This window comes from Sphaerodactylus townsendi, linkage group LG04 (genome assembly GCF_021028975.2).
Source record: "Sphaerodactylus townsendi isolate TG3544 linkage group LG04, MPM_Stown_v2.3, whole genome shotgun sequence".
NCBI classification, from domain to species: domain Eukaryota; kingdom Metazoa; phylum Chordata; class Lepidosauria; order Squamata; family Sphaerodactylidae; genus Sphaerodactylus; species Sphaerodactylus townsendi.
Window position 1 is genome coordinate 1,774,794 of NC_059428.1, and position 13,830 is coordinate 1,788,623.

Below are 13,830 nucleotides of genomic sequence, written 5' to 3' on the forward strand. Positions count from 1 at the left end.
CCGGTTTGTGGAATGGGGGTGGCGAGTGGGGGGCAGAGGACTGGCAGAGAATGGGGCAGGAGGGCGTGGTGGTACCGTTTGCAGCGGATAGGGACTCCAAAGTATAAATAAGAACCCATTTGTGTTTATCCCAAACCAGCCCCGTCCTTCCCCAGGTGGGAGAAAGGTTGCAAAGTTGCACTTGTGTGTGTCCGAGTCTGTGCCGAGCGGGGAGGGGTCCGGCGGCAGCGGGCGTCATTCCGCCACGGCCTCCGTGTGCCCCTCTTCGCAGTCCAGGCACCCGTTCAGCTTGGCCCCGTTCTCCGCCATCGTCTGCAGGTCGTATTCCCTGTCCAGTGTCCAGCAAATTGTTGCTGGGGAGGCCTCGGATGGTGAACTTGTGCGAGACTTTGGCCCAGTGCTCCCGGGTTGCTGGCCACCTCTCTCTGCACAGCCTCGGTCAGGATTTGGGGAAGAGGTCCCGGAGAACTCTGGGGGGCAAGACGGGGGTGGGGAAACTGAGGCTCAGAGCTGTGTCAGACATTTATTATTTTATTTTTATTTTATTTAATTTATATACCGGGCCTCCCCCCTAAGTCAGTGGTGGCGAACCTATGGCACGGGTGCCAGAGGTGGCACTCAGAGCCCTCTCTGTGGGCACTTGCGTACAGAGTTCATCATTTGGGAGGGGGGGTGGAAAATCTAGGCTGGCCTGGGCATGATCCTTTACCTGGGAATAGCCTCGGGTTTCTGGCAATGGGGCTTGCTTCTGAGTAAACCCTCCCTAGGATCATGATTCAACGTATTTGAAGCATTGCACGGTTGTTTCATCACCTAAGCTTACTCCTGAGTAACGCGTGCCTCGGAGCCAACTGTTTTTCCTAAACTAAAACCTCAGTATTCAGGTTAACTTGCCGTGGTTGGCACTTCTATGCGAGAAATAAGTGGGTTTGGGGTTGTACTCTGGGGCACCTCGGTCTCGAAAAGGTTTATAATCACTGCCCTAAGTGCTCAGGGCTGCTAACAACAAATTTCAGACATGTAATAAAACGTACTCTAAACATCAATATTTATAAAACAGAACCCATTAAAAATGCAGATGGCGTCTGGCTGCCCTCCCCTCCCCCACCTTCATGCCCATAGGAGGCCAGATGGCATGGTAGATGGAGTTTAAATCCAGGCTGGCACAAACGCCATGGAACAGGGTCTGTCTTGCAGGCCCTGCGGAAACTCTGCAAGTCTGTTCCACCTCAGGTAGGGGCCAGGGTTGTGCGCCTGCCCCTCGCCGGTGGCCAGCCTGATCATTTCTTTTGGGCCAGGGATCACGAGTAGGTCCCTCTTCTGAGGAGCGGAGGCTCCAGTCTGGGCACAATAATATGGGGAGAGGCGGGTCCCCTCAGGTATGCAGGTCCAAGAATGTAAGAACATAAGAACAAGCCAGCTGGATCAGACCAGAGTCCATCTAGTCCAGCACTCTGCTACTCGCAGTGGCCCATCAGGTGCCTTGGGGAGCTCACAGGCAGGAGGTGAAAGCAATGGCCTTCTGTTGCTGCTGCTGCTGCTCCCGAGCACCTGGTCTGCTAAGGCATTTGCAACCTCAGATCAAGGAGGATCGAGATTATTATTATTATTATTATTATTATTATTATTATTATTATTATTATTATTATTATTATTATTATTTATTGGGTTGATAGGAACGCCTTTCCCCGGAGGGCTCTAGGGCGGTGAACAACATGTAGATAGAGCACAATATCGGCAAATACAATAAATATAAATTAATACGGCTTTAATAAAATAAACCCAACTCCCATTAAAATGCAGCATTGGTAGCCATAAAATGCAGAGATTGGTAGCCATCAATCGACTTCTCCTCCATAAATCTGTCCAAGCCCCCTTTAAAGCTATCCAGGTGAGTGGAACGTGAAGCCGTTTCGCATCGAACTAATCTTTTTTGGCCCATCGAAGCGTCGTATTGCTCTACTCAGATTGGCCAGAGCCAATTGGCCACGCTGGCAGGGGCTGATGGGAATCATAGCCCACGAACAACTTGAGGGCCACAGTGGGGTAACCCTGCCCCACAGGCCACAAATGGTTCAGAGCCCTGGTCTTCCTCTCAAGGTTGACACGTAATCACAACGTAAACGCATCAGGTAATTGCTACTATTATGGGGAGTGGGGAGACAGCTCTCCCGCGCTCAGTTCCCCCCACCCCCTCCCCCGCTTCCATCAAACTCACTTGTAGTAAGGCATGGCAATATGCTCCATGAAGCTGATCTGGAGCTCCTGGATGTAGGCTTTTCCTCGGTCCATCATCTCCATCGGGCCAGTTCCCCATGGCTTTTTCCTCTGTAGAGATTGGGGAACCAGGTCAACACCACACTACGCTTCTGCCCCCACCTGTGCCCAACGAGGGTGCCTGTGGAAACCACGCCCTCCCCACTCCAGGGCAAAGCCAGGGAGACAGTCCTGGTGAAAGATCGTGTCGGCAGGTGCTCTGGATTTTGCAACAGAAGGTCGGTTTTAAAGTCGTGTTCTTAGAACAGGGGTCTGCAACCCGCGGCTTTACTAGGTTTACTTAGACCTGGAAACTTCTTGAAAAATGCCAAATCCCCTCATACCGCTATGGCTTTTTAAAAAAAAATCAACACTTTTCAAGATCTGCTTTTATTCTTAAATCAACACTATTTGGGGAGAGGAAAACCCTCCCCAAATATCGGTAAGGTGTTTTTTTTGGTGGGGGGGGGGAGGGGGAGGAAAGAGATTTCAGTTCTGCTTTGCTGAATGCACAGTCCTACTTATAAACTTCTATCCCAGGTTGGTTTCCTCTTCATTTCTGTTCCCAGATTGCTACTCTCAGGGCAACCTCCCCTTTCCTCTTGGATGGCCCCCAGACTCTGGTCTGTCCTCCTCCCAGCTGGTTATGTAAATCATATCCCCGAAAATAAGACAGTGTCACGATATTAATTTTTGCTCCCAAAGATGCTTTCATGTCTTATTTCTAGGGGATGTTCATATTTTTCTGTGTTCTGTCTGTCAAGCATGCTTCCAAACAAAAAAACTTTCATACGCCTTTACTCTCGGGGGATGCCTTATATTTCGTACTTCAGCAAAACCTCTCCTATGTCTTGTTTTCTGGGGGTGTCTTATATTCTGGCAAACAGGGTAGTAAGGGGACCTCTCTCTCTCTCTGTCTCTCTCCTCTTTACCGCTGGGCACGCGAACCTTAATAAACCTTTTACTGACACTTGAATCGAAGCGTGCTAGTAACTCCTTGCCGCTAATTTACTGCTTCCAGCAGAATGAGCCAGCGGGTGTGACACACAACCACTTCTAGAAAGGACAAAATTGCACCGCAAGGCTTACGGCTTAATGCCGACACAATAAAGCCTCCAACTCGTTTTGTCAGCATTAATCTGTAGCCTTGTGGTACGATTTTGTCCTTCACTACTGTGTTAATTACTGTGTCAACAGACTGACCGAAGGCAGACCTGCCAGTGAGATAATTTCTGATTAGGAATCGGGGAGGGGGAGAGAAAGAAAGGCTCTCTGCTCTTGTTTGGCAACTGGGAACGGAACTCATTGAATCCCTTCATCCACGGCACAGGATCCTGGGGCTAATCTGTCGGGTTGTACACGGTTTCTGTCGTGTATCGCTGCTGATCCAGACCACTGCTTGTCTCTCCTGTGCCCTGGGCAGGCGCAGCATCTCCCCCCACCCACCCACCCACCCACCCCATCACCAGGGAGTTTTCTTACGTACCAGATCTCCTTGGGAGAAGAATTCCTTGTAGATCAATTCCTGGAAAGCAAAAGGGATCGGTTATACAAACGTTAGGAAAGCCCTCTCTGTCACTACCTGGTGGAAGCTATCCCGCCAACCCTCTGGGTGCCTAGCCAAGCAGTTTCTATCCTCCACATTGGTGATGCTGAATCAAAGCCGGTCCTTTTAGCTTGTCTATTCTGTCTTCAGCGCATGTAGCTGCTAAGAGCACGCCATGACTTCTAATCTGGAGTACTGGGTTTAATGCCTCATTTGCCGGGCTTTGAGCTCAGGAGGGCTTTCTATCTGGTGGACCAGATTAGCTTGCGGACTCCAACGCATGCCTGCTGGGTGACCTGGGGCTAGTCACAGTTCTTTGGAGCTCTCTCAGACCCCGCCCCCCCAAAGGGTGTTTGTTGTGGAGGGGGGGAGGGAAAAGAGATTGTAAGCCCCTTTGAGTCTCCTTACAGAAGATAAAGAAGAAGAAGAAGAGGAGGAGGAGGAGGAGGAGGAGGAGGAGTTTGGATTTATTTCCCCCCTTTCTCTCCTGCAGGAGACTCAAAGGGGCTGACAATCTCCTTGCCCTTCCCCCCACACAACAAACACCCTGTGAGGTGGGTGGGGCTGAGAGAGCTCCGAGAAGCTGTGACTAGCCCAAGGTCACCCAGCTGGCATGTGTGGGAGTGTACAGGCTAATAATCTGAATTCCCCAGAGAAGCCTCCACAGCTCAGGCGGCAGAGCGGGGAATCAAACCCGGTTCTCCAGATTAGAATGCACCTGCTCTTAACCTCCTACGCCACTGCTGCTCCTCTCAGGGAGGATATAAATCCAAACTCTTCTTCTTCTGACTGGCTGAGGTTCTGCCGGGTCTCCAGTGGAGAAAAGTCTTCCCCAACACTACTTGAGCACCTTCATAAGAACATAAGAACATAAGAACTAGCCTGCTGGATCAGACCAGAGTCCATCTAGTCCAGCACTCTGCTCCTCGCAGTGGCCCACCAGGTGCCTTTGGGAGCTCACGTGCAGGAGGTGAAAGCAATGGCCTTCTGCTGCTGCTGCTCCTGAGCACCTGGTCTGCTCAGGCATTTGCAATCTGAGATCAAGGAGGATCAAGATTGGTAGCCAGAGATCGACTTCTCCTCCATCAATCTGTCCAAGCCCTTTTTAAAGCTATCCAGGTGAGTGGCCATCACCACCTCCTGCGGCAGCATATTCCAAACAACAATCACACGTTGCGTGAAGAAGTGTTTCCTTTTATTAGTCCTAATTCCTCCCCCCAGCATTTTCAATGGATGCCCCCTGGTTCTAGTATTGTGAGAAAGAGAGAAAAACTTCTCTCTGTCCACATTTTCTACCCCGTGCATAATTGTATAGACTTCAATCCTATCCCCCCTCAGACGTCTCCTCTCCAAACTAAAGAGTCCCAAACGCTGCAGCCTCTCCTCATAGGGAAGGTGCTTCAACTGGACTGAGACTCAGTCGGGGATTTTCTGCACGCAAAGCAAACGCTCCGTCGCCGAGCTACGGCCTCTTCCCCGGGAAAACTGGAGGCTCTAGTGTGGGGTTTCCCAGTCGTATGGAAAATGGACACGGGGTCCCCAGACAAATTTCTGCTTCTCCAAAACGGTTAAAGAAGCAAGAAAATAGATGCCGACTGTGAAGGGGTGAGGATTCCTCCAAAATACCTGCTGTAATCAAGCGTAGTTAGAGGTGAGCCAGACTGTCGCTCCTGATAACTGGGCAAAAAGACCGCAGGCAGCGCCTATCAGAGGCTCATTCCGCACATGCAGAATAATGCACTTTCAAACTGCTTTCAGTGCTCTTTGAAGCTGTGCGGAATGGCGTAATCCACTTGCAAACAGTTGTGAATAGTGGTTTGAAAACGCATTATTTTGCGTGTGCGGAAGGGGCCTGAGTGTGGACACTGAAGTTCAGTGGTCAAAATATTATCAACAAGATATGGAGTCAAATGTCCCCGGGGCTGCGGCTATTTAGTCACATGGGGGTGTGTGTGTGGAAAATCACCCCCAACACCCCCCTCCTTCCCGGCGGGTCCATACACTGACTTCAAGACCTGGTTCAAAAAAATGTTCTTTGGTTGTGGTAGGGGAGGGTGGTCGCCCATACGGGGGCGGCGGAAAACTCAGATTTCGCACTGGGCTACATTTTCTCTAGATACGCCTCTGCAAGAAGCAGAACCCTATTGGATTGTCCAGTTTATGGAGCATGGCTGTGGGCTTTGCAGACCCTCTATCTTTCTCAGCTGCTAAACAGAGATGATCTAGAGGCCTCCGGTAGAAGACAGCAGAGTGGACATCCCAGAAAAACCAAACACTGTACGCCCCATCTCACCCCAATGGAGGGGATGGATAGTCCAAAGGAATCCTCTTTTGATTATTGGGGGAAACATCTGTGCAGCCTAAGGCCCTCACCTGGAAGGCTCAGATCTCAGAAGCTAAGCAGAGATGGCCCTGGTTGAACAGGAGACCACTAAGCAGAGTTGGCCCTGGTTGAACAGGAGACCACTAAGTTGGCCCTGGTTGAACAGAAGACCGCTAAGCAGAGTTGGCCCTGGTTGAACTAGAGACCACTAAGGGGGTCTCTGGCAAACCACCTCTGAACCTCTCTTGCCTTGAAAACTTTATGGTGTCACCATATGTCACCTGTGACTTTGCACATTTCACCACCCCCACAGAGGGCAGGGAAGAACGGGCCAGGGTGGGCTGACCCTGGAGGGGGCGGTGCTGGATTGGACCCGCCATACTTACAGCTATCTTGCGGGTGGTTTTCCAGCCTTTTGTCTGGTCTGAGAGGTCACAGGAGGTCATGAGAAGGCACAGCAGGAGGCTGTGGTGGTTCTTGTTTTTGGGGTCGTAGCCCACTGTAGAGAAGGGAGAAAAGCGACATTTCACAGGGAGGATCTGTTTTGCTTTCCAGAACCACTGCAGACTTCTGGGTGGCTCCATTGAGACGTCAATATGTTTTAGCAAGTAACCCCATTTATAAGAACATAGGAACACAAGAACAAGCCAGCTGGATCAGACCAGAGTCCATCTAGTCCAGCACTCTGCTACTCGCAGCGGCCCACCAGGTGCCTTTGGGAGCTCACATTTACATTCTCAATAAAAATTCTGTTCTGAATCCATTGCTTTTAACTATTTACATTTTATTGCTGAAGGCTTTCACAGCCGGATTCAACTAGTTGTCGTGGGCTTTCTGAGCTGTGTGGCCGTGGTCCGTCAGATCTTGTTCCTAATGTTTCACCTGCATCTGTGGCTGGCATCTTCAGAGGTGCATAACACAGAGAGAAGTCTGTTACACACTGTTACACACTGAAGATGCCAGCCACAGATGCAGGCGAAACATTAGGAACAAGATCTACCAGACTACGGCCACACAGCCCGGAAAACCCACAACAAACAGTATTTACATTTTCATTCTTACCGTTTACAAGATTCATATAACCCATCAAGTCCAACCCCCTGCCACGCAGGAACACACAATCAAAGCACTCCTGACGTACGTTCATCCAGCCTTTGCTTAAAAACCTCCAAAGGAGACCACAACTCTCTGAGGAAGTGAATTCCACTGTCCAACAGCCCTGACAGTCAGGAAGTTTTTCCCTGATGTTTAGGTGGAATCTCTTTTCTTTCACCTTGAACCCATGACTCCTGGTCCCGGTCTCTGGAGCAGCAGAAAACAAGCTTGCTCCCTCACCAACACAACATCCCTTCAGATATTTAAACATGGCTACCACGTCCCCCCTTAACCTTCGCTTCTCCAGACTAAACATCCCCAGCTTCCTAAGTCTCTCCTCGTATGGCATGGATTCCAGACCTTTGACCATTTTGGTTGCCCTCCTCTGGACACATTCCAGCTTGTCAATATGGCAGGGATGTATCTGAAATTATGCAGGCCAGCGTAAACAAAGGGTATACCCTGTGTGTTACTGAAGTAACAGATTCTTAAGAACATAAGAACAAGCCAGCTAGATCAGACCAGAGTCCATCTAGTCCAGCTCTCTGCTACTCGCAGTGGCCCACCAGGTGCCTTTGGGAGCTCACATGCAGGATTTGAGAGCAATGGCCTTCTGTGGCTTTTGCTCCCGAGCACCTGGACTGTTAAGGCCTTTGCAATCTCAGATCAAAGAGGACCAAGATTGGCAGCCATAGATCGACTTCTCCTCCATAAATCTGTCCAAGCCCCTTTTAAAGCTATCCAGGTGAGTGGCCATCACCACCTCCTGGGGCAGCATATTCCAAACACCAACCACACGTTGTGTGAAGAAGTGTTTCCTTTTATTAGTCCTAATTCTTCCCCCCCAGCATTTTCAATGAATGCCCCCTGGTTCTAGTATTGTGAGAAAGAGAGAAAACTTCCTCTCTGTCCACATTTTCTACCCCATGCATCATTTTATAGACTTCAATCCTATCCCCCCTCAGACGTCTCCTCTCCAAACTAAAGAGTCCCAAACGCTGCAGCCTCTCCTCATAAGGAAGGTGCTCCAGTCCCTCGATTATCCTCGTTGCCTTTCTCTGCACTTTTTCTATCTCTTCGATATCCTTTTTCTATCTCTTCAATATCCTTTTTCTTGTGCATATTTCCCATCCTTATCATGTTGGTTAGACCACAAGGACTTCTCCTTCCTCTCGGTAGCATTTGGAGGAGGGTATTTTATTTTTGGTGATCTGTCCTCGCACATAAAACTTCCACCTTTAGCTGTATCGATTTTGCAATTCCCCAGGCATCAAACCCCAACAAGCAGTGCTGGCAAGACGGGGAAAGAGAGGCGAGTTTACCTTCTGCCATTTTCTGCAGGTCTTTGAAGATTCTCAAGTGGTGAGCAAGATCAGTCGCCAAAATGATGTCTCGCATCAAATCCAGCATCCTTTGGTAGTCCTACGAAGCCAAGGAGATGTGCCTTGATCATCCTCCAGCGAGAAAATAGCCCAGGGGTAGAAACTGCTATGGAAAGGTCACACTGTCCCTTACAATTATGTGCCTCGTCTCTAATGTGCATGCGTCTCAATGCCCGCGCATGAACACTAAGATCCGAGGGGCACGCAGCCTGCTGCATCGAATTCTGCAGTTACTGAATTAGCCATCATAAGAACATAAGAACAAGCCAGCTGGATCAGACCAGAGTCCATCTAGTCCAGCTCTCTGCTACTCGCAGTGGCCCACCAGGTGCCTTTGGGAGCTCACGTGCAGGATGTGAGAGCAATGGCCTTATGCGGCTGTTGCTCCCGATCACCTGGTCTGCTAAGGCATTTGCAATCTCAGATCAAGGAGGATCGAGATTGGGAGCCATAGATCGACTTCTCCTCCATAAATCTGTCCAAGCCCTTTTTAAAGCGATCCAGGTGAGTGGCCATCACCACTTCCTGTGGCAGCATATTCCAAACACCAATCACACGTTGCGTGAAGAAGTGTTTCCTTTTATTAGTCCTAATTCTTCCCCCCAGCATTTTCAATGGATGCCCCCTGGTTCTAGTATTGTGAGAATCATATTCTGTGAGATATTCTGTGAGATAGTTATGCTATTCCAGTACATCTTTAACCTACAGAACCGCTGCTATTTAAAATCAGCAAAGGAAAGACAGAATGAAGAACTTGGGCATGCCGCCAGGGGCAATCGGGATGGTGGGGGAAAGTTGTTTATTGGTGCTATGTTAATTGATGTTTTGTTGGTTGATGTTATGATTATTGATGCTTGTTATTAGGCTGTTGTTGTTCACCGCCCTAAGCCCTTCGGGGGAGGGTGGTATACAAATCTAATAATACAACACAATAGAATACACGCGAAGCTGCTTTTTGCTGATCCATCAAGATCAAAATCGCCTGCTCTGACTGCATATACATTTTCTAGTGGGATCCAATAGCTATATTCCCTCTCTGTTATCAGATCACTTTATTTCAGAATGGTATACTTTGATCTTTAGAAAGGTTGAAGCTATCGGTTTCCCCTTGGAATCACTCCGTATGCTCACAAAGGTGGAAGCCTTCAGACTAGTTAAGAATAGGCTCTTGGATCTTGATTTTCATAATGTGACTCGTGCTGCCAAGACAACCTGTTCTCTGACTACATTATTAATCCCATGCGAGCGTGGAATTATGGCAGCATATCTTCGTCTGCTGATTAATCCCACCCAGAGGAGAGCCTCGGCTACGGCAAGATGTAATGTGCTGCCATCAGCTCTGCTGGAGGGAAGATTTAAGAATATGGAACGTTCTAAAAGAGTTTGTTCATGTGATATGACTACGGTTGAAACACTTGACCATTCTCTGTTTCTATGCCCTAAATACAATAAGATACGCATGAAGTACATGAATTCCATTTTCTTGCAGTGTTCTCAGTGGCATGAGTGTTATAAGATACCCAATCTCCTGAACAGCTCTGATGTGCTCTTTTGTGAAACTGTTGCAAATTTTATACTGGAAATTAGTAATTTTAACTGTATTTCTTAACCTTGTTTTGTTTTAAAATTTTGTTCTGTTTTATATGCCAATAAAGGCTTGTGTTGTTGTGCTCTGACTGGCAGCCGCTCTCCAGGCTGAGGTCTTTGACAGCACCTACTGCCCTAGGCCAGGGGTCTGCAACCTGCGGCTCTCCAGATGTTCATCGACTACAATTCCCATCAGCCCCTGCCAGCATGGCCAATTGACGGGGTTGATGGGATTTGTAGTCATGAACATCTGGAGAGCCGCAAGTTGCAGACCCCTGCCCTAGGCCTTTTGAAATGGAGATGTCAGGGACTGAACTGGAGACCTCCAGAATGCTAAGCAGATGCTCTTTCACTGAGCCACAAGCCCTCTCCAGTGGATGGAGCTGCCTTGTGCCGAATCTGTTAGAATATTCGGCATAAGGACAAAGGACAAAGAATATTCGGCATCTCTTATGTAAGTAATTGCAGGAGCAAGACAGTTGCACCGTTTGGTTGCTGTATGTTAATGCAGGGCATCTGGGCAGTTAATTGGTTGGTTGAGGGTCACCTTCCTTGTCTGAATATTATGGTGTAGCTTTCATCCTCCTTCTCCTCCCTGCCTTTTTGTTCCTTGTCCTTACGATGCATGATTGTACACTCATACCTCAGTTTTCGTCGCCTTCGGAAAATCATTTGTTTTGGTTTTCACCAATGGGATCCAGCCATTTGTTGCCTTTGGTTTTTGTCGGTCGCCTCGGATTTTGTCGGCGACTTTTGCGTAAGTTGCTACGCCGTTTGCATTGTGCCTGTGCAAGCGGCGTCGCCTCGGTTTTCGTTGGTTTCAGTTTTTACCGAGGTAATCTGGATAGATTATCAACGAAAACCATGGTATGACAGTATGCTGTGCTGCAGCTGTATTTTTTCCGTGTTTACTTTGCGTAAGCTAGCTTGCTTGCCAGTGCTTTGCGGCACACGACTATTTTATCTTCCTCTTTTTGTAAATATTTAGACAGGGTGACCAGACATCCCGCTTTTGGCGGGACAGTCCCGCTTCTGAGCAATTTGTCCCACGTCCCGCGGGGTTTTTTAATTCTCCCAATTTTTGGAAGGCTGCCGCACTGCCTTCTGGGGCTCTCCCCTTTTTCGCCCTGTCACAGGGCGGGAAACAGGGAAGCGCCCCAGAAGGCAGTGCGGCAGCCTCCCGTGCATGCGGCTGCAGGAGCGCACTGTCTTCTGGGGCGCTCCCCGGTTTCCCGCCCTGTCACAGCCCCAAAAGGCAGTGTGCTCCTGCGGCCGCGCGCGTCCCGCATTACAAAGGTGAAAATCTGGTCACCTTATATTTAGAACTTTATTAAAACTCCTTTTTGTATAACTCTGCTGTGTTTTTTCTCTGCTAAGGAACTGGGTAGTTTCAGTTCTTCTATTATAGGGGTCTGCAACCTGCGGCTCTCCAGATGTTCATGGACTACAAATCCCATCAGCCCAATTGGCCATGCTGGCAGGGGCTGATGGGATTTGTAGTCCATGAACATCTGGAGAGCCGCAGGTTGCAGACCCCTGTTCTATTAGAATTACACCCTGGGTCCATCAAGGTCGGTATTGCCTACTCTGACCAGCAGGTAATCCTTAAATAGCTTTTCCGTAGTCCAAAGCTGTTAAGTTAATAAGAGTAGGATTGCCAGCTCCAGATTGAGAACTATCTGAAGATTCTGGGAGAGAAGGAGGGGAGGGAGGGCATGCAAGGGAGGGGAGGGAGGGGGTGAGGCCTTTGACTTCACCTACTGCCAAGTCCTTTCAAAATGAAGATGTCAAGACTGAATCTGAGACCTTCAGCACGCTATGTAGTTGCTCTGGCACTGAGCCACAGTCCCTCTCCCAGGGTCCTTGGTGCTCCAGGGCTCCTTGGTGCAAGAGGTGGGTGTTTCCGAGAGCAGACCTGTGACCTCCCACCTGGGCCTCGTCCCCAGCAATGGGGCATCTTCACTCCCGACTCACCTTTCGAGAGAAGTGGTCGAAGATGTTGCAGCCGTGCGTGTTCAAGATGGCGATGGCCTGAGCGAAATGGTGTCTCTGAGCATGGAAAAGAAGGAGATGGGACTGAGCACGTGAGCTGAGGGTCCCATCCTGGGAGACTGCACCTCTCTATCAATGTCCTTGCATGGCAGGGGGTTGGACTCAATAGCCCTCGGGATTTCTTCCAACTTTATGATTCATAAGAACATAAGAACTAGCCTGCTGGATTAGACCAGAGTCCATCTAGTCCAGCACTCTGCTACTCGCAGTGGCCCACCAGGTGCCTTTGGGAGCTCACCTGCAGGAGGTGAAAGCAATGGCCTTCTGCTGCTGCTGCTCCTGAGCACCTGGTCTGCTAAGGCATTTGCAATCTCAGATCAAGGAGGATCAAGATTGGTAGCCATAGCTCGACTTCTCCTCCATAAATCTGTCCAAGCCCCTTTTACAGCTATCCAGGTTAGTGGCCATCACCACCTCCTGTGGCAGCATATTCCAAACACCAATCACACGTTGCGTGAAGAAGTGTTTCCTTTTATTAGTCCTAATTCTTCCCCTCAGCATTTTCAATGTATGCCCCCTGGTTCTAGTATTGTGAGAAAGAGAGAAAAATTTCTCTCTGTCAACATTTTCTACCCCATGCATAATTTTATAGACTTCAATCACATCCCCCCTCAGCTGTCTCCTCTCCAAACTAAAGAGTCCCAAACGCTGCAGCCTCTCCTCATAAGGAAGGTGCTCTAGTTCCTCAATCATCCTCGTTGCCCTTCTCTGCACTTTTTCCATCTCTTCGATATCCTTTTTGAGATGTGGCGACCAGAACTGAACACAGGACTCCAAGTGTGGTCGCACCACGGCTTTATATAAGGGCTTGACAATCCTTGCAGTTTTATGATCAACTGCTTTCCTAATGATCCCCAGCATAGAGTTTGCCTTTTTCACAGTGATTCAGTGATTCTATGACAAGCTCCTTTGAGAAAAGAGAGAAGCAGCATTCCCGCCCCCCCCCCCCGGCCTATTATGGACTTTGTGTCTCCCCCATAGTGAATTTACATTCCCATCGGGGCGGACGTTTTCTTATGGATGCCTTTTCCCCATCACATCGTACCCTGATCTGCCTCTGAAGATGCCCGCCTCTATGGAGCAAAAACAACCAGACCATGGTAACGCAGCCCCAAAACCCCACAACATCCCGTTGATTCTGTCTGGGATAAGAGTCCAACAATGCATCGCTTCCAACGTGGTGTCAGGAGCCACAGGGAGGATCCGTGGCCGCCGTCACTGTTAGTTCGGCTTGAGGGAACTAACAGTTATGGACCACCGGCAACATTTCCCACGCCCTGTCCTTTTTGACTCTTAGGCCGATTATGCACAGGTGCTCTGTCCCGTGGTGAAGATAGAATCTCTTCGTGGCAGGGTTTCTGTGTCAAATCCCTTTCCCCCCCTCTCATACGCACAGTGGAGCAGATCTGATAATCTCCGCAGTCCACGAGAGGGGGCAAGGAGTGACCTTTTCCCCGACTTCGCAGTGAAAGCGAAACAGAAGGCCCTGCGTTAGTCTTTCCTTTGGGCTTTTGGCCTTCTCTACTTCCGCCTTTGCAGATTATTATTATTATTATTTTATTAAGCATGTGAAACATATTAGAACCAGA

The 13,830-nt window shown here is 49.2% G+C and overlaps 1 protein-coding gene across 1 annotated transcript in view; it reads right to left on the bottom strand.

The window, feature by feature from the left end:
* Positions 1 to 234: 234 nt before the first annotated feature.
* The window catches only part of PDE2A (phosphodiesterase 2A), a 15,352-nt gene continuing 1,756 nt past the window's right edge, over positions 235 to 13,830 (bottom strand). Inside the window, 8 exon segments of the mRNA XM_048492945.1 lie at positions 235 to 337; positions 339 to 470; positions 2,219 to 2,307; positions 2,309 to 2,326; positions 3,743 to 3,781; positions 6,512 to 6,624; positions 8,543 to 8,642; positions 12,164 to 12,238. Of these exon segments, the coding sequence (XP_048348902.1) occupies positions 235 to 337; positions 339 to 470; positions 2,219 to 2,307; positions 2,309 to 2,326; positions 3,743 to 3,781; positions 6,512 to 6,624; positions 8,543 to 8,642; positions 12,164 to 12,238 (669 nt within the window).